This window comes from Balaenoptera acutorostrata, chromosome 19, assembly GCF_949987535.1.
Source record: "Balaenoptera acutorostrata chromosome 19, mBalAcu1.1, whole genome shotgun sequence".
Lineage (NCBI taxonomy): Eukaryota > Metazoa > Chordata > Mammalia > Artiodactyla > Balaenopteridae > Balaenoptera > Balaenoptera acutorostrata.
The window spans coordinates 6,271,785-6,291,305 of NC_080082.1; the positions used below are offsets into that span (position 1 = coordinate 6,271,785).

Genomic DNA, 19,521 nt, shown 5'->3' on the forward strand with positions numbered 1-19,521 from the left:
AGCAGGACAAAACTTTACAAAGGAGTCCTTCTTCCCCTCTCTACCTGGAAGGACAAAAGTTAATCACCGGAGACATCTTTGGATCCTTATCAATGGAGAAGGCAGACTTAAATCTGCATAACCTATCTTACTCTTGTTTACCCTGCTTTTCCTGGTTACCTCCCCATAACTGGCCTCCCACATACTGTTCTTTCTCTTTAGTTTAAGAGAGTATTTAAACTGGAGTTCTAAGCCACCTCTGAGAGTTACTCATTTTCCCCTGGGTATCTCTCATGTATACATGAGTTATATGTGTTAACAAATTGTTGGTTTTTCTCTTGTTAATCTGTCTTTTTCTTAAAGAGCCCCAGCTAAAAACCTAACATGGGTAGAGGTATGGTTTTGCCTCCCCTACACAGACTGTCTCTCTGTCCTCACCCTAGTCTTCTGGTCTGCCTGTGCGGACAGAAATTTTCACCTAAAGGCATCCTGCAAACACAACTCAGGGCCTCACAGAAGTAAATACCCATGGCCATAATGGGACCAAGCAGAACTTTTAGCTCCTACTCCTGTGTCCTGGTGATCTTCATTTTGTAATCTCTGCTTTCTGTGCGGGAGCCACGTTCCTGGCCTGGCTTTGTGTCTCCCTCCTTCACCCAGAAGAACACCAGGTAGTTCTCTCCCCACTAGCCCACTGGACCAGCAGCTTCGCAAACCTCAGAGAGCATCGAAATCCCCCGGAGGGCAGGCATGTGAAGACACAGATTGCTAGGTCCACCCCCAGAAGCTCTGACTCAGTAGGTCCTGGGTAGAGAATTTGCATTTCTGAAAGCTCCCAGGTGTTGCTGACACTGCTGGTCCTATAGGTCAAGCCCCAAGTTCTGAGACCCCAGAGTCCACACAGCTTGTTTTCCCACCCAAGTCCTGTGAATCCCTATCTCATGATGTCCTCTATGTAAGAATACCCTTACCCCTGGGAGTTTGGGGAGAGCATTGGTAATGAAGCCTTGGGGAGCATCTTTTTGAAACTCAAATGCACGTTAAAGTCTCAAGGATGTTCAGTCATGAAAAACAAAACACAACCTGGTTCACTTCTCTGTGCAACTTCAGAGTTTCCCAAAATATTAGCACATGCAAACCTATGTTTTCCAGAACCCTTATTAACCACCCACGGAACCAGTATGTCTTCACAATACACTTTGCAAAACGGTGCACTGGAGAAATGATGAGGGAGGGCTGAATCAGACACTCATGTGGCTTTGTATGATCCCCTGCTGTCACCGGGGAAGGCTTTAAGAATCACAGGGAGCCCAGCAGAATCCCTGTCACCTGGGAGCCAGCCGTGTGGGTGACCAGGTCTCAGCCAGAGGCCTTTCAATCCCCAGCTCCTGTTCCAGTCCAAACTGTGGCTTTTCCTCTAGACTGGAGACCCAGGAAGGTATTTACAGTCTCTTAGCTGTGCCTTTATAAATCCTCGCTTCCCAGGACCACAAACAGGCATCCTGGGCTGGTCAGGGGGCGAGCCCTGCTGCCCTTCCCTGTTGCACTGCGCATGACTAAGGGCTTTGTCACTCTGAATATTAAACATGAAAGAGAAATACAAATCAGCAACCCAAGGTTAAGGGCAGAGAGGAGTAACATACATGTTTAGGGAGCCTGGGAATCAAAGAAGGTCTTGGATAGGTGGCAGGTGCTGATGGGGGAGTGTGCTTGGGATGGGGAGCAGGTCGTTGATTCAGACTATGATGAGTGCCTTAGACCTTAGATTGCCTTCTCTTTACCAGCGTTGGAAATCTTTAACTGAACCAGCCAAGGGGTGCCAAACATTCTTGTTAATTTGGGTAAATCCTTTCAGCAATTGGGTATCAACTGGAGTACAACGACAGCATGTCAATTCAGTTCTTTCCCTCACCCTCTTTCACTCCTTCTCCCACTTTCTCTCCTCTCCCTACCTCTCTCCCTCTCCCTCTCTCCTGCTTTTCCCTCTTTTCCCCTCCCTCTCTTCTCTCCCTCTCTCTTCCTGAGCCACGTATGCTTATTACTTTTTGAAGTCAGCCACTCTAACACACCTCCTTCTCCTATAGTTTCTGGGTCTTACTGTCAGGACCCTACACCAGAGACAAGTGGGCCAGATGGGCATACTAACCAATGAGACAAAGATGGATCTTAATCCACTTTGGAAATCAGCAAAACAAAAGCAAGGAACCATTGCTTTATTTCTAATGGGCTAAAGCTACCTGCAACCCTGAATCACTATTGCTTTCAATTAGTAAAATGTGTGAAAACCAGTGTAGCAGTCAAAGGATGATTTGGGCCCAGAACTCCCTGGGTCGCTTGCCAGCCCCAAGTTTCTCGGTATCCTTCTGCCTCAGTTTTCTGATCTCTGAAATGGGGCAGACAATAGGGCTCTTTTAAGGAATAGTCAAGTTAGCATAAGTAAAACAAGCAGGATGCCATTAGCAAGTGGTGAGTGCCTGTAGGATAGGTTGTGTGTGCTCAGGGGTGGCACTTGCAGGAACCCAGAGGTTGGACTGCCCGAGGTCTGCTTGTTTTCCCGCTTAACGACAGCTTTATTGAGACATAATACACATACTATAAAGGTTACCCTGTTAAAATATGCAATTCTGCGGTCTTTAGTACACTCACAGAGTTGTGCAACCATCACCACTATCTAGTTCCAGAACATTTCCATCACCCCCAAAAGAAACCCCATACCCATTAACAGTCACTCCCCACTCCCTACTTCCCCGAGCCAGCCCTAGGCAACCACTAATCTACTTCTAGTCTATAGGGATCTGCCTATTCTGGGCAGTTCTTTCCATTTCATGGAGTCATACAACATGTGGCCTTTTGTGCCTGGGACTGCCCAAGTTTGAATCTCAGCCCCAGAGCTAAAAAACTGTGTGACCTTTATCAAGTCCTCCTGGAATTCCTCCATCTGTAAAATGGAATTAAAATCATACTAGATACACCACAGAGTCATTAGGAGGATTGAATATACTAATTAATACAACTAAAGTACTCACACAGGGCCCAGCTCATAGTAAGCACTACTAAGATGTCAGCCTCCGTTACGGCCACTACTACTAATATTACTAGTCTGCTGTTCCTCTGCCCCAAAGCATGCGACTGGTGGTGGGAACCCAAAGATGAATAGAGCACAAAGAACATAGCTCTTGCCCTCCCCTATGCACAGCCTGGTGGGGATTACATGATTAGGAAACCAGTTTAAATGAACACAAAGTCTTATCATATGCACATTTAACTAATGGAAATCTAGCTCTTCCACCAAAAAGAGAAGGAAAAAGAACAATTTAAATACTGCAATTAAATGCTATAAAATTATATCTTGCATATATTCCTTATTATGCACTGTACATCACTGCATGCATTATACATTGTTATATATTGATTACAGTACAAGGTTGCATACACAGAACCAAACACACTGCAATTTAATGGGCAACTTAGAGATCTCAAGGTTAATGATGACTCTATGTTTGCCTGAAACCTTGACTTTATAATCTAACCCTTGAGTAAAATGTGACTCTATTATGTGTCGACAACAATAATTCACAATGATTCCAGATAAATGAAATCAGCCAACAAGTAGTTGGTGGAGTTGGGCGTTAGGCTGAAGTAGGTTCCAGCTGGTCAACGCCCGTTTGCAAAGCACCGCTTCTGCCCTCCACAAGTTCACAGTCTCATTTTGAAAATAAACCACATAAACATACTCATAAGAGGTTGGTGAGTGGCAGGACTGGGTTTAGGAAATATATGGAAATAATCTCTCACCCTACCAGCAGACAGGACAGGAAGATATGAGAAGGGCTGTGCTCTTCCCTGCCCCCATCCATCCCTTTGTCTGCTTTGTCATTCTCCAGAGCACACAGCACCACCTGATAGACATCGTGTATCTACCCATTCATTTTTTATTGTCTCTCCCGCAACCGGTATGGAAGCTCACTGTGGCAGGGGCTTTGTGTACACTGTTCACTTCTGTATTCCCAGTGCCAAGAAGAGAGTGAGCACTTAGAAGGTTGTCAGTAAGATGTGTTGGTGAACGAATGAATGAGGGTAATTATTTAGACAACCTCCACTTTTCTTCCATCTTCTGTTCCCAAAACACCCATAGTCTGTTCCTCCAATCTCAACTCGTTTATTCCTAAATTGTTCAAAAGTAGTGGGAAAGTATTCCTCAAAAATGAGGGCCTAAGGTAGCATTCCAGGGCTTTGGCATACTGGTACCATCTAGTGGGAAAGAGCATATTTGCAGGTGGGTGCTAAACTGAATTTGGAGGGTTTATAAAAACAACCACCACAACTGTTTCCTTTATCATTAACTCTACTGAGGAAGTTTCCAGTAACACATAATGGTGGCAACTGGAATCCCTTATATAGTCATGTTCTACTCAGGGCGTACACTGTCCATCCAAGCACCTGTCATGCCTCTTCATTTTTCTGCTCAGAACTTTTCTAAAACCATGGTTGCCCCCAGGGTCACAAAGGCTCAGCAGGGAATCACAGAGGAAATAATGGCACCAGAGGCCACCCCTGACCAATGGAAGGCGGGCATAGGTAGATGTACACTCCAGCCTCCTATCCTGCAGAGGGACCATTCTGAAGCGAGTTTTACACAGTTCTTCCAAGGGCCCCCAGCAGCAGTGAGCCTCCATTGCCCATGACAATAACCAGCTCAAAGATACACTTTTTATTGGCTTTCCTTCTTTCTTGTTTTACAGTCCTGATGTCTGTGAACTGGAATCATCTCTCACATCAGCTCCCTGCGTACAAGCCAGTGCCTCCATCACCGTTTGGGAGAACTCAATCCAAGATACAGGGTTTAGCACCAATATACCTTTGGGTGGTGAGAAAGCCTTAAGAATTGTAGTCCAGATAATTAATATAAAAGTTAAATTATTATATCTTTTAGAGCTGGTCTAAGAATTACATTCCATAGTTGACTACCAGCATCTTTACCTTGATGTAAGTTAACGTAGAATCCCAGTGATGTGTGGTGCTAAAGAAGTACCACAGTTCTCATGAAGACAAGACAACAAAGAAAAAGTTCTGGTCTCTATCCCTGGCCTCTGCCCTATTCCAATTTGACCAACTGGTGAGGCAGCTAATGGTTTAGATGAGGGATCAGCAAACTACAGCCTGAGGGCCAAATCCAGCTCTGCCTGTTTTTGTAAATAAAGTTTTATTGGAACACAGCCCTGCCCATTTGTTTACATATTATCTGTTGTTACTTTTATGCTACATTGATAGCATTGAGTAGTTGCAAGAGAGACCATATATTTACTCGATAGCCCTTTACAGAAAAAGATTACCTACCTGTGGTTTAAGTCATTGGTTGCCATAGTTTTGGATTCCCAAAAGCAAAATTTTAAGAAAAACAAAAAATAGAGAATGGCAAAGGTTTGCCAATAACACTTTAACACTAAGGACAAAAATGCCCTCTATGTATTAACCAACTTCATTTCACAAATTATAAGACATTTTAACCCTAAAAAGTAGAACGGTCATTGCATCAGAACAATGAACATTCCATCCCCAAAGAGAGTAGTGGATAAGCTCAGAACAACTGCCTATCCCATTTAAAACTTTTTTTCAGAGCACTATCATTTTCCAAAATTATCATGTTTACTTATTTTTGTTGTTTACTCTCTTTCTCCCTTATGAGAACATAGACTCCATGAGGGCAGGCAATCTTGTCTTTCTTAATCACTGCTGCTCACCCAGTGTCAAGCACCCTGCTTGAGATATGGTCATTGGTCGGTAAATATTTGTTAAATGAATGACTTAATCAAATGTGGAGTGAATAGATTGGGGCACAGATACATCCTGAGAGAGGCAGAAAGGCAAGGTCACTGTGTGGGTGGTGAGGACTGGGGCAAAGGGGGAGTGGAGTGTGTGTATCTGCCAGCACAGGGGCTCTGTGAATGCTCCCTGCTCTATCTCCAGGACATGAAATGGTGCCAGGCACATAACAGGCACTCAACAATGTTCACTGAATCAGTGGCTACCCTGACTAAAGGTCCTTAAATTGAATTAAAAGGAAAAAAAGAAACCTCATCTAGTAAAACACACCTAAACTTCAGGTTAGATTCAGTCCAAGTGCAACTCACTGTAGATCTGAGTGTCTGGATATAGATACAGGCTGTGTATTCCTCATTTTCCTATAGATTGGGGAAAACAGTATTGTAGACAGTGGCACTCAGGAGACACTGGTTTGGACAATGGAGTTCCTTGGCATTCCCAGGGAGGGATGCCGTCCAGCTTCAGGGCTCAGCAGCAGGCAGGAAACTGCCAGAGAATTTACCTGCACGTTGGAAGCTGCAGAGGAGCCACACCCAGGCTGGGTCCTGGCCTCTGCGTGGCTGTTCTCCCTGGGATGACTGTTCTTGCTGGGAGAGGCATGTGGTGTGGGTAGCTTGTTTGTCCCTGGTCAAACACAAGGACTCAGCGATAAAGAATACAAAATAACCCTGAGCTAACCCAGTTCTGAAGGTTGTAACCAGTAACCCAGAGAGGAGGTCCAGGTCCCACGCCTACTTTTAGAGACAAGGAGTTCAAAAATGAGGTCATCGCAGGCAGCTATTTTTACTCCAAGAGAGCCAGAGAACAAAATAGTCAAGGAAGAGAATTCTTACATCATTTGAGGGGACAAGGGAGCAATTTTTTATATACCAGGGAAATATGGAGGAAAACTCACATGCCCAGAAATCAGAAATGCATGGGTTCAAACCCTGATCCCAGTTCTTAGTGGCTGTGTAGCCTTAGGCAGATGACTCATTCACTCTGAACTTCTTTTCATCATAGATAAAAATGGAGACAAGAATAGTTGTCCCTAAGGGTTGCAGTGAGAATTTGAGATAATATATGCAACTGGCACTTAGCAGTAAATTATACAATAAGTTTACTACAGTAATTTTGATTTATTTTAAATAATAATAATAATCATAAGTGCTCATGGTGTTGGCAAGCATACCCACGTACATACTGCCGTGATAAAGCCTCCTGGGAACAGCTGCTGGGAAGATACACCTAGAAGATACAATCCCACCAGATCAAAAAATTTTATGAAGCATAAAATCTCCAGGAGAATGATCACTGGGGAGCTACCAATATGAGATTTGGCAAATCCTTCTCTGGGGAGCAAACTTTATTTTTTTAATGTCCGTACAATTTTCAGGACACAAGTATTTTTCCCCTCTAAGTTAGTCAGATGCTCAAGTCCAGGGCCCCATGGTACCTTCAAGCCATAAACTGCCTTGCAGCATGGAGTATAAAAGTTAATGCAACCAGTATTCTTTAAGCTCCTAGCACTGGCAATCATGTGATGAAGCCATAAGCATACACTTATTTAATACTCATCTGCTAGGCAGGTGTAGAGAGGTGTAGCCTCTCCTTTTGTTTAGACACAGGAGGAAACAGAAGAAGAGGGAAAAAAGGTAACTTATCAGAGGTCACACAGCATGCAAAAGGCTGGGTCAGAATTCAAATTCACTTCTCAAAGTCTCAGAGGTCTCCCTGATCCTCATAAACTAAGACACTAGCTCCTCTGGGTCCCAGGAGACCAGAGGCCCTGATTCACCTCCAGCACTTCTCCTACTGAGGACCAGGACCGTGTTGTACTCATCTCCGGATCCCCAAATTAGCAGAATGCTTGGCACTTGCTAGATATCAAAAATTGTGGGAAGAAAGAAGAAAATATGGGAGGAACAGAGGGAGGGTAGGAGGAAAGATGGAAGGAAAGGAGAGAGAGCACAGCAGCCTCACCCCTTCAATACTATCTTAGCCCCTATTGTTTCCTATCGTAATAATTACCAAATGTGTATATTTCAGCTATTTGCTTTCTTGTTCCTTATTGGCTGCCCTCAGTAGACCACAAGACCATGAGAACAGTTTCCATGTCCATGTCCATCTTGTTTACCTATGAACTCCCCAAATGCTTCAGTAAATACTTAGCAAGTGGACAACTGTACATCCCTCACCTTCTGAGGATAACGTACCTGTGCTGCTTTTTTTTTTTTTTTTAGAGAGAAAGCAGTTGTTAAACATTTAGCAGCATACCACTGCCTGGCACCCAGCTGAAGAAGATTACTATACCTAGGAACATAAACATCACCAAGGCTATATCTAGGATGCTGAAATGAAGCTTTGTTAGCATTCGCAAAGTGATTGCTGAAAATAGTAGATCATTATTTGCTTCATGTAAGAAATATTTCTAGTGCTGCTGATTGAATGTTCAAGAAACAATTAAAGGGCTTAGCAATGTTTCTCTCAAATATCTTTTGCATGAAAAGCCTCAGAGATTGGTTAATTATAAAGGCTACACATCAGTCACTCTAGCCAAGGGCATTGCCAGGCCCCACGGTGCCCATCCCAGATGCAAGCATGGATTGGTCTGCGGACATTAGTGTAACTTGGGGCCCTGGATGCCTCGCGTGAGGAGCATTGCTGCAACCTGGCTAACACCCCCATGGGAAGAGCCCTCAGGCCCTGCTTATGATGTCAAACACATGGTTCCTTGTTTGGGCAAGTGGCTCCAGCTTTCTGCCAACTGGAAGAGCCAGAACTCAAGCTTGCATCTTTAACACCTCCCTAGCCCTTGTCCTGCCATCTCAAACCCAGCCCTGCCAAATTCTCCCCTAAATGTCTCTTGGATGCTCTGAGTAGGGTGTGTCTACTTCTCTCATCTGCACTGTCACTCCCTAGTCTAGAGCAACAAGAGTCCCTGCTCTTCCTATGATCTCAAGCCTAGACTGGCTTCTCCCTTCCATTCATATCCAGCTCCATCCACTAACTACACTGCAGCCAAATTACCTTTTCAAAATAGAAATCTGGCCTTGTCACAGTATACCCTCCCCGTGTTGCTTTCAATGACTGCCCATTGCTCCAGGACAAACACCAAAATCCTTGAGATGGCTGACAAGGTGCTAGCGGCTCTGGCAACCCCGGCTGTTCCTCACACCACTCTCTGGGTTGTGTGGTGTTTCCTCCTGCACAGGCTTCCCCCAGGCCGGGCCTTCTGCCTGGAATGCTTCCCCCATCACCACACCCTAGTGTTCCTTTGTCCATAAGCCTCACTGCTCCTCCAGACTGTGGCCCAAGCAGCAGGCTATCAGGGAAGCCTCCCAGACCCTTCATCTGGATCTGATGCCTTTCTTATATTCATTCATTCATCCATTCATTCATTCATTCATGTTTACTGAGGGTCTACTATATGCCAGGCTCTGTTCTAGGCCCTGGGGCTACAAAACTGATTCAATCAGACAACAACACGTGCTGTAATGGAGCCTATATTTTAGTAGAGGAGAAAGAAAAGGCACAGACAAGCAAAACATATAGAATGACATGATCTCACACAACTGTATTTCCTTCCATCTAGCAGTTGTCTCTGTTTTGAAATATTTATTAATTGACATTGATCTCCCCTGCCAGGGGATCTCTTGGGGTCTGAGCCCCAAGAGAACAGAGACTAAATCAGCCTTACTAGCAGCTGTACCTGGAGCACACAGTAGGTCCCACATGTATATAATAGGTATTTATTTATTTATTTATTTATTTATTTATTTTTAAAATTTATTTATTTATTTATTTATTTACTTATGTCTGTGTTGGGTCTTCGTTTCTCTGCCAGGGCTTTCTCTAGTTGCAGCAAGTGGGGGCCACTCTTCATCGCGGTGCATGGGCCTCTCATTATCACGGCCTCTCTTGTTGCGGAGCACAGGCTCCAGACGCGCAGGCTCAGTAATTGTGGCTCACGGGCCTAGTTGCTCCGTGGCATGTGGGATCTTCCCAGACTAGGGCTCGAACCCGTGTCCCCTGCATTGGCAGGCAGATTCTCAACCACTGCGCCACCAGGGAAGCCCTATAATAGGTATTTATTGAATCCATTTGGTCCCAGGTGAATCTCCCTGAAGTCAAGTTGCTTGAGTGCTTGGGGCATAGAAGGGACAATTCCTAATACAAACCCCTAATGTCTCTCTGCACTTTGACAAGGCTCTCTGCAGTCTCTCTGGCTGTAATTTTGAGCCACAGCAGGAGTCAGCAAATTTTTCTGTAAAGGCCCAAATAGTAAATATTTTAGTCTTTGTGGGCCATATGGTGTCAACTCTGTTGTTATAGCACAAGCACAGCCATAGACGATTATATAAATGAATGGGCATGGCTATGTTCCAATAAAACTATTTATAAAAACAGGCTGCAGGCAGGAATTGGCCTACGGGCCATAGTTTGCAACCCCTGAGTTAGATGATCCCAGATGCCCCGCAGCTTACAGCAGTTGAAGGCGGGGCCTGTGTGGCCTGAGTCAGCCATGGGTTCTGCTGGCAGGGTCCAGCAACTCTCCGCAGACCCCACATTGTTTGACAGGGAGATTATCCCAATCACTTGAGCTTCAGGCATTTGCAGTCACCATCTCCTGCAGCTCATGGAAAAGCAGTTCCCTGCCACCCTGGAGGAAAGAGACTTTGGCCTAGAGGCCGCATAAGGCAGGAATGAGGCTGCCACATTCCTTGCAGGGTCCCCAGGCTCCTCCAGAGGCTGAGCTCACTTCCTGGCCCTGCCCAGGCATGTGGCAGGGCCGCTCTCAGCTGAGCAGCTGCTGCCCTCCACCCCAGCCCAGCCTGCGCTCAGCTGGGAGACACAGGGGCTTTGTGCTTCTGTAACAGATTGGGTGACACTCACTGGGGCCTTTGAAATGAGACATGACATGTTAAAACGTGCCTATTGCTAAGGCTAATTTTCAGGAATTTGACTTCTGCTGGCAACTGACAGAAGAAAAACAATCACTTTTTTTTTGTATATGTATGTAGGTATATTTACGCTGATCTTTGGGGTCTGTAGCTACTGAAAACAATAGTTACCTGAGGCTTACCTGCTGGTACGGGATGAGTGGACAGATTAGTCTAGTATTTATGGAGCCAGAGGACATTAATTGTAGCATTAGCACTGCGTGTAGACTGTGGTGGGTGTTAACTGCTAAAAACAGTTACAAAAACATCACACAAACTGCAGTTGGCACTAGAGGTGACAATGTCCTGTGTATAAAAGCACTCTAGACAACAAAGCTACAAAGCTAACGTTACCCTGAAGTTATAAATGCTCGGAGTGTTAGCTCAGTTCTCCCAGAGTCCCCTGCAGGACTAAGGACAGTAAGGTGTTGTGACGTTCTGATGATACGCATCCTGTGCGTGAGCAACACTGTTGGAATGGCAATGCCCAGGGTGTCACTGTACTCCAAGGGCAGGGATGCCCTTGCTGTAATACTTCGTACAGTGCACTAGGGCCTACATATTATCCAGTGGTCCCAGAGCCCCTTGGCTGCTGATGCATAACAATGTTTAAGGTGTACCAACACCCTGGTACCAGCACTCAGACTGACTGAAAACTGCAGTGTGTCACTTCTCTGGGTGTAACTATTCCACGTGAAACAGTGACCTCGGTGTTGTGTTGCTCTGGGTAGCCCTAGTCACCTAATGGCATTGATGGTAATAATGTTCTCAGGGAGGAGGTGCAGTCCCCTTGGTCACGTTCTTCCAAAGTTCACATCCATGTAGTTCAATCAGAGCAATCAAAAAGGGGCTAGTCCCTTCCTTTCCAAATAGCCTATCACTGAAAAACTGACTACATCAATTTGATCAAGGCTCAAAATTTGCAAAACCAGAAGTTCCCAATGGAAATGCCTACAAGGGCAAGTAGGTAAAATAAATGAGTACAATGGACTGGGTGGACAGTAGGGAGTGGAGGGGATTGTGGCAAACTACAGAGGCATGTCCTAAAGGGGGCAGTAGTGACTCAGCTCCAGGGAAGAGTGGCCTTGCAGGAATGTGGCTCTAGGGCTGCCTAACCTTCTGACATTTTAAGAAATGCAAGAAACCTGTTTTGTTTTGTTTTGTTTTGTTTTTTAATGTACAATATCCTACTTTTCAAAACATTTGGGCCAAACAAGAGACATCCATGAGCTACATTTGGCCTGTGGCGTCTACTTTGCAACTTCTCCCTGGAATCTAGAGTTGCAGAATTGGGATGAATGGGCTTCAGCACCACCAAGTAGATATCTCGAGGTTCAACCTGCTATGCCAAAGGGCGACCCATTCATCTCCATAAGCCTTGGCTCAGACGGCATTTCAAGTTTGAAATGTCATTTCTTCTCCTCCCTAGCCTACCCTTAGAAGCTTCTCTCAGTAGAGAAAGAAATCACTTTCCACCTTAACTCCAGAATAAAGCCACTACTTCATATCTGGTGAAGGTGCAGGGGGTCCTACAGTCCAGCCAGTCATCATTTGTACAGTCTGCTCAGATAGAGGGAGCCAGGCCTGGGGTCCCCAGGTGGCTGCAGAGGTGATAAGCTGCGGGGAATTGTATTGGCAGCATCCTTCAGGAGGGTCAGATTCTCCCAGGCGTGTGGGTACCTTGCCCACAGCTAAGTGGAAACGATGCCAAAACCAGTGGTCACTCGATTGATTCTGTCCAACTGGTTATTGTAATTGGATGACAGACTGATATTTCCCTCTCCTTTTCAACTGGTGTTGCACGGTGAGTGCATCTGGCTAATGATTCGCTTTTCTGGGTAGTGACCTAATGGGGAAGATTATCTCCTTTCACAGGCAGAACTGTGCCTGCCGTTTGGCTGCCTAAAGAGTAAAACCAGGTCCAACCGAAGTCAAATGCCAGGAAATTTCAGAACTTCCTCACATATCATACTGCATTGTCTACCTTTGAAATGTTCCCTGCTCTAATACTCAGAGGGGATACATAGTTGAAGAATAAAATAGAACAGAAGCAACTACAATAGGGGAAAAAAGGAGGAAAGATACTCAGTGCAAAATGACAGGACTTCTCTTTAGGGGAGCTTGTAGAAAATAACTGAAAATAAGGAGAATAGTTTGGTTTTGATGGAGCTTCTACACTGAAGTTCTTTAAAATATGAGCTGTAGATTTAGAATTTTGTAATGCTGTGGATGGAGCCCTCTTCTGGAGAAAATTTTCAACAGGTATTAAAACAAGATCAAAACACACAGAGATGAACACACACACATAAACACACACACACACACACACACACACACAGAAATATGTAATACTGTTGGCTACTGTCATTCAGATGCGAATTGAATCCATAGTTTGGCCTTTTCCTTAGCTTCCACCAGATAGAAATTAACTGGACTCCCCAAGCAACTATCTTTTTGGAAGGAGGTAAAGAAAGAAAGATATTCTCCAGAACCCAGCTGTACTTTTACCTCAACAGTGAACTTCAGGTTGAGACTCAACATAAACATCCAAATGCTGGTACTTTTAGATAATGCAGTTATTGGGTACATTGGTTTGTTGGGCAATGGCACTGTAACACACAGAGGATATTTCTAGAAAAAAAATAGATTTATTTAATGGAAAGCCCAAGGGCTAAAGATAGAAAAGAAGGGACGGGGGCAGAACAGGAGATATTAGCTAAGATGACTGTTGGGGCTTTTAATATAGACTGTGGTATTACATAAATTCCAGATCACATATTCAGCCTTACAGTTTATTAAATCTCTTTGGGGACTTGCTAAAAAAGTTGTTCAGACATATGAACTCTACCACTTGGCAATTCCTTTCACCACTTATATCTCTGCTTCCCCAGTGCTTTTGAAATCTTATAGGCTGTCACATGTTGAACCCATCTCAGAGCAAGAGATGCCCTCTGCAATTCTCACAGTCTTTCCTCCCCATCAAAAGGGTTCTGCAAATAAACACTGCCCTTAAAATACAATACATGAAGTTGCAGGGGCACTAGAAGACACTGATTCTCATTTAAAATCCTGAAAATCAAGATTCTGACTCCAATAAAAACCTCCCCATTTTAAATCAACATCTCAGAATTCCATGGAAACTTTAGTCACTCCCAAGTGACTGCTCTCCAAACCTGAACCACTCCCTAAAATCCTAATTCTTGGGGGATTACTCATTCATTGTTAGAACTTTTGCCTGCCTAGATGTGATACCCTAATTGGGTTGGGGGTGGGGGAATCATATTTACAGTGGAATTTCTAGCTCATGTCCTCTCTTGATTTGTTTCACATTCATTATTTATCATAGCCAAATTCCAGAGGCCACTTCTGGTAAGGGCTTACCCAAAATGCCCCAGGGGAGAAGAGAGGTGACTGCTCCTCAGCTTTGCCAGCTTCCAGCCATTGTTGCTTAGAATTCCTCTTCCCCCTTCCAAAATGCCTAAAACAGCAACCTAGCCAATAAACTTACAGAGATTGATGGCTTCCAAAGCCAGACCCAGAGTACTACAACTGTGGTAGAGAAACACACACATATTTGCCTGAACACCACTAAGGCCGAGTGACTAATTTGCTTTATTACATTGTTTTTCCCCTTTCCTCTGTTTTCTCTCTGCCTCAGGAAAGTTTTGTTTTCGCTTGTTGACTCAAAGGCTCCAAGACTCTCCCCTCCTTTTGCTACGGCACACAGAGCTCTGCACTTGAACCTCTTGCCGGTTAACTGATTTGCACCAAAATGATTTCCCTGCAAGGTGCTATTGCTACCAGGATATCAATTGCTGTCCTAATGTGGACATTTGCTCTGATTATGAATTACAATCTAAGAGAGAAATAAGCCTCTTAGGGCGGGCAATTAAATTCTTCGTAAAACCTCTGCTCCCCCATCCTAAAGAAACTGAGAGAGCTGACAGCCTTCAGAAGCCACCTGTGTCAGTCAGGCCCTGGGAGAGGAGACACACCAATTGCTTTGCAAAAGGCATTATGTAAGCCCCTAGTGCATGGGAATTGCTGGGTGCTGTCATGTGGTCTGATTTGCTCGAAGGAAGACAAAACTTCGGCCAAACCCTGGAATCCACACTGAGGTCAAAACATGCCCACGGAGAGAAGGACTGTAAAGTCCTGGGTAAGGCAGTGGTAAGTGCTCCCAGACACCTCAAGCTCCCAGAGTGCTAGGCCTTGTGCTAAATGCATTACCTAGGACATGCTGTTGAATGCAATCCAATCTGCCTAGCAATCCTAGGAAGGTGATAAAATTACTTCACCACAGAGAATCTGGAAGCTCAGAGAGGTTAAGCGAGTTGCCCAGGTGGTACCACTAGCATATGGCAGAGAGGATCTGTCTGAATCAGAGGCATGCTCTGAACCACCCTGCTAAATTGGGATATATATATCTATATATCTATATATAGATGTATAGATATATATACACATACACACACACACTACCTCAGGGATAGAGTTCACAAAGTCTAGAAAACTGGCTCACAGACAGGCATAGGATTTGTGGCAGAACTTAAAGCTACAGGGACCCCAAGAGAATCAGCCCAAAGCCCTAGTAGAAGAAGAGTATGACTGGGCAGTGATGAATGGGGGCTGTGTATCCAGGGAAGAAAGAAGGCATGAGTTGGGAGGGGGCTCAGCAGCCAGGCACCCTACTCTGCCCCCAAGCACTATCATCCACCCTCACACCCAACTCTGAGTCATTACCATGGTTACTGCTTCCTGGGACACTGACCCATTTCCAAAGTCTAACCCCAACATGGATGCATCAGTGGTCTCCCCTTAGAAGGCTGCATTGCATCTCTGCATCCCAGCCAGCCCCTGCCTGGGACTCTAGCTGCCTCACCCTCCCTCTCACCCCACTCACACACTCACACATGTGCCTCTTCCCCTGGCATCCAGGAGTCCTGGCCAGGAACTCAACACCCATTTCCAGCACCCCAAGGCACTCCCTGTCTCCTTCCCTCCTCTCTGCCTGGCCCTGCCTTGATCTCACCCACCCACTTGTAGCCTGCTAGCTCATGCCAAGTCCCATAGGCTGCCAGGAAGGCCAGGGGGGACTGGGTAACAGTGCTCTCAGAAAACAGGCCCTCGAGCAGGGCTGAGCCTGCCGTCAGCCAGCACCTCCAGTCTGGCCTCCTGAGAGTACTGCTTTCCTGCCCACAAACTTCCTGAGATCTCCGAGATGCAGAGATGGTTGCTTAAGGACCACGTCTCCATCGCCCCCTCTCCCGGGTCGCCGGCCCTTCCCTCTCGCCTCAGCGCCCTGAGGGTTAACAGGCAGCTGCAGCCTGGTGGGCAAGGCTTGAACTTTTCTCCGCGCTCTGCGCCCGCCCGGGAACACAGCAGAAGCAGCATTAAGGGCTCAGGGCCGGAGCTCCAGTGGGCCAGACAAAGGGGGCGCGGGGGCGGGGGCGGGGGGGAGTTGGCCTGGGGCCTGGGCTAGGGGACGCGCTCAGGCCCTTCCGGGCCCGAGGTCAGGGAGGGAAGGGACCCCGATGCGGGCGCGGCCGGCGCCTTTGAGCGACAGCGGCAGCCGGGCTGCGGCGTTCGGCTGGCCCGAGGCGCCTTCCAGCGCGCCGCCGGGCTGGGCGAGGGGGCCCGGGCGCCCCGGGAAGTCGGCGATGCCAGGCCGACCTCTCCAGCCCGGCAGCCCGCAATCCCGACCCGAGCTGCGCTTCCCCGATCGGCGCTGGGTTGGGGGAAACCACGACTCCTTGGAGTCGCTTCCAGCTGAGTCTCCGATGCGTGAGCCTCCGGAGGAGGCGAATCAAAGTTACCCCACTTGATGTAGGCGAGAATGTCGCCCCTGCTTGCAAAAAAAAGAAGGACTCGGAGCTCTCTCCACATCTCCCGAACATATACATACACAACCCGGAGTGGGAAAGCAGGCCCACCCCCTCGCCCCCCAGGATCTCAGGGGCTGGGTATGACCTCCCTTCTGAGCCCCGAGCTGTCTTCGCCGCCGCGCCCGGAGTCCCCTGACCCCCCGAAAACCCCCTCGCCCAGCCCGCGCCAGGCAATCGGAAGGCAGAAACGGGGCGCGGGGTGCGCCCAGCAGCCTCTCTTCCCTACCTGGGACAGGAGAACGCACAGGACGAGCGGAGTTGTCGGCTGCATTTTGCCCAACTAGAAGCGCCTGGCGGCGTTTTCATTCATGCACGCGGCTGCACTGAGCATATTTTCCGTGGGAGCCAGGCTTTGAGGAGAGGCTCTGCCTCGCCAGCCAGCCAACTTCCCAAATAGATCAGCGGCAGCATCACGAAAGCATTGGGTAGAGGCTGATGACCAGGACCAATGGCTTTACAAGACGGATTCCTTCATAAAGCTCCCTCGTTTTTGCATGGCAGATACGGGGCGAGCACCTCGCGCAGAGCGAGCCCCTCGGAGGAGGCGGCCCGTTCGCTTTTTTGTACTGTTGGGGCCCAGCCCCACAAATCACGCTGGGCAACGCCAGCTGATGCCACTTTTCCAAAGAATGGAATTCCACCGGGTACTGGCGGCCACTTCCAGCCCAGTGCAAAAGATTCTCTTTATTAAAATGTTAATAAGATCCACTTTATTTCCAATAAATCAAATAAAATGACCCCAGCAGTTCCAGCCCTTTCTACGCCAGGAAAGACTTGGCGGTGGATTTTCTTTTTTTTCTTTTTCTTTCTTATTTTTTTTTCAGTGTGGCCCAAGTCATGATGGTGTTTGGTGTTTCCCTGCCATCTCACAAATCACAAAGACGACAGATCAATTCTAGCTTGCTAGAAAAAAAATCCATCAAGGGGCAATAGATTTTATTAACTGCTCAGGTGAGAGTCTGACTGGCCGCCTACTCCAGAAATGTGCATCTGGCACCAAAGTTGAGGCCATGATTTGAGGAAACTTTTTTTTTCCTCTCTCTGGATGTGTTCTTTTAGAAGCTTCTAGCTATCTCCAGGGATTGGGAACAGTAGTAACCACTGTTCAAGGGATTTTATAAGTGGGGTGCTATGGGAATGAGTGTAAGACGGCTATCTAGGTCTAACTTTCCCAGTAGGAGTTTAAGAATATGCAGTAAAGACCTTACTTTCTCGTTTCCATGCAGCCTCCTTCTAAAAAAATTTAAGGTGTTTTATAATATAGGACAATTTTTCAATAGAATTTATGCAAGAAAAATAAAAAATCTGGGACAGGAGGAAAAATTCAGAAAACTGAAATACTAAACCCAAACGCTAACGTATTTCCTCTGATTTGGATCTGAGCTTCCTGGTGGCCAAAGCAATAAGAGAAACATTTAAATTACATAGTTCTTGTAGATACAAGTATACAAATATCTTCTGACATAATTTCCCCAGCAGTAAATACTGGACTAAATGTATAATGTGACATCTAATATAGCAGGACACTGTGCAATGGACCATGCCGAGATCCAGTGGGTTGGGCTGTATTCCCAGCATCTGGCACAGGGCCTGAAACATGGAGACAATCATTAGTGTGTGTTAAACAGATGTCTAGACTTAATCAAGAAGTAGCAGAGTGTGGGGTGGGGCAAAAAATCTGGAGCCACATTGCCTAAGCTTAACCCCCAGCTCTGCTACTGACTAGTAAGTTTCTCACTCCCTGTGCCTCTGTTTGATCACTGGTTAAATGAAAATATAAATTGTACTGAACTCACAAGTTTGTGGTGAGGATTAAGTGACAGAATAACCACTCATTAAATGTAAACTAATGCACTTTCTAAAATTGCTTCATTGTCAGCAGTTCGGTCATCGCATCTGATGAAGATGCAATGCCATCTGACCACCTGGCTGCATTAGCCAGCACTAGCCCAACAGATGGCAATGTTGGCCAAACAGCCCCCAGAAGAGCTCAGGAAAGGTGGATGCTGCTGCTTCTTCCAGTCTCTTCTGCTTTCCACTGTTCTCTTGCCTAGGTAGGCATCCACCTCTGAGTCTATTAGAAGTGCAGGCAGCGTTTGACAGATGATCTGATTGTCCCAGCTTGGAACCCATGTGTGTGGAGATCCATACCCACATTACCCACCATTAAGAGTAAAACAAGGTACTTTAAAGTCAAAGAGACTTCAGATCAAGGCATCCTGAAATACCCTAATTTTTCTCCATTCCAGGGTAGCAGCCATCTTGTCAATTAGAGGTCAACTGAGCTAAGCCCATGGATTTAGCAGACGTGGAGACAGAGAGAGAGCAGAGGACCTCCTGGGAGATGATCAACCATGATAAGGGGTGAAGAGGGCAGTAAGATGATGTTCCAGCCACTTTTCCACAAGCAGCCACTTGGGCAGAGAAGCACTCCTAAGGGTAGGGTGTGTCCAAGGCTGCCTTGTCTAAGGTGCAAAGCAGTATTATTGATTTTATAGTTCTGGCAGCTCTTTCTGTGGTCTTCCCATCCCATCTCCCTTACTGCCACTCACCAAATAGGTCCAGTTTTCCCCATGTTTTGCAGGGTTTCACTTGCTGGCCCCCTTGTGCTTACTGTGGGGCCATGTGACTAGTTCTAGCAAATGAGCTGGGAGCAAAAGTGACAGGTGGAGCATTTAATCACCAATGTGAGACAGATTGGTTTCCCTGGAATAGGTGCTGAGATGGAAATTTGTGCAGGAGGCTTACTGGGGAGTGTTCTCACCACAACCACTGCAAGAGGGAGGAAAACAAGACTGGCAGAGGGTGAGGTGGATGACTTTGCAGTTGCAGCAGAGGCCTCAGCCAATCCCAGGAGAGCTCTGAGGCTAGAGTGGCCCTTTAGAGATGAGCCTAACAGAGTCAGGGGGCTG

The 19,521-nt window shown here is 46.4% G+C and overlaps 1 protein-coding gene across 2 annotated transcripts in view; it reads right to left on the bottom strand.

Moving 5' to 3' along the window:
• CDH13 (cadherin 13) overlaps window positions 1-17,136 on the bottom strand; it is a 1,038,265-nt gene extending 1,021,129 nt beyond the window's left edge. The window contains exon 1 of one of the 2 annotated variants that reach the window (XM_007182584.3): window positions 16,836-17,131. In XM_007182584.3, the coding sequence (XP_007182646.1) occupies window positions 16,836-16,880 (45 nt within the window). In that variant the 5' untranslated portion in view covers window positions 16,881-17,131. Of the gene's footprint in view, window positions 1-16,835 lie in introns of both variants that reach the window. The other variant, XM_057533958.1, reaches the window with a different exon arrangement.
• Between the last annotated feature and the right edge of the window lie 2,385 nt (window positions 17,137-19,521).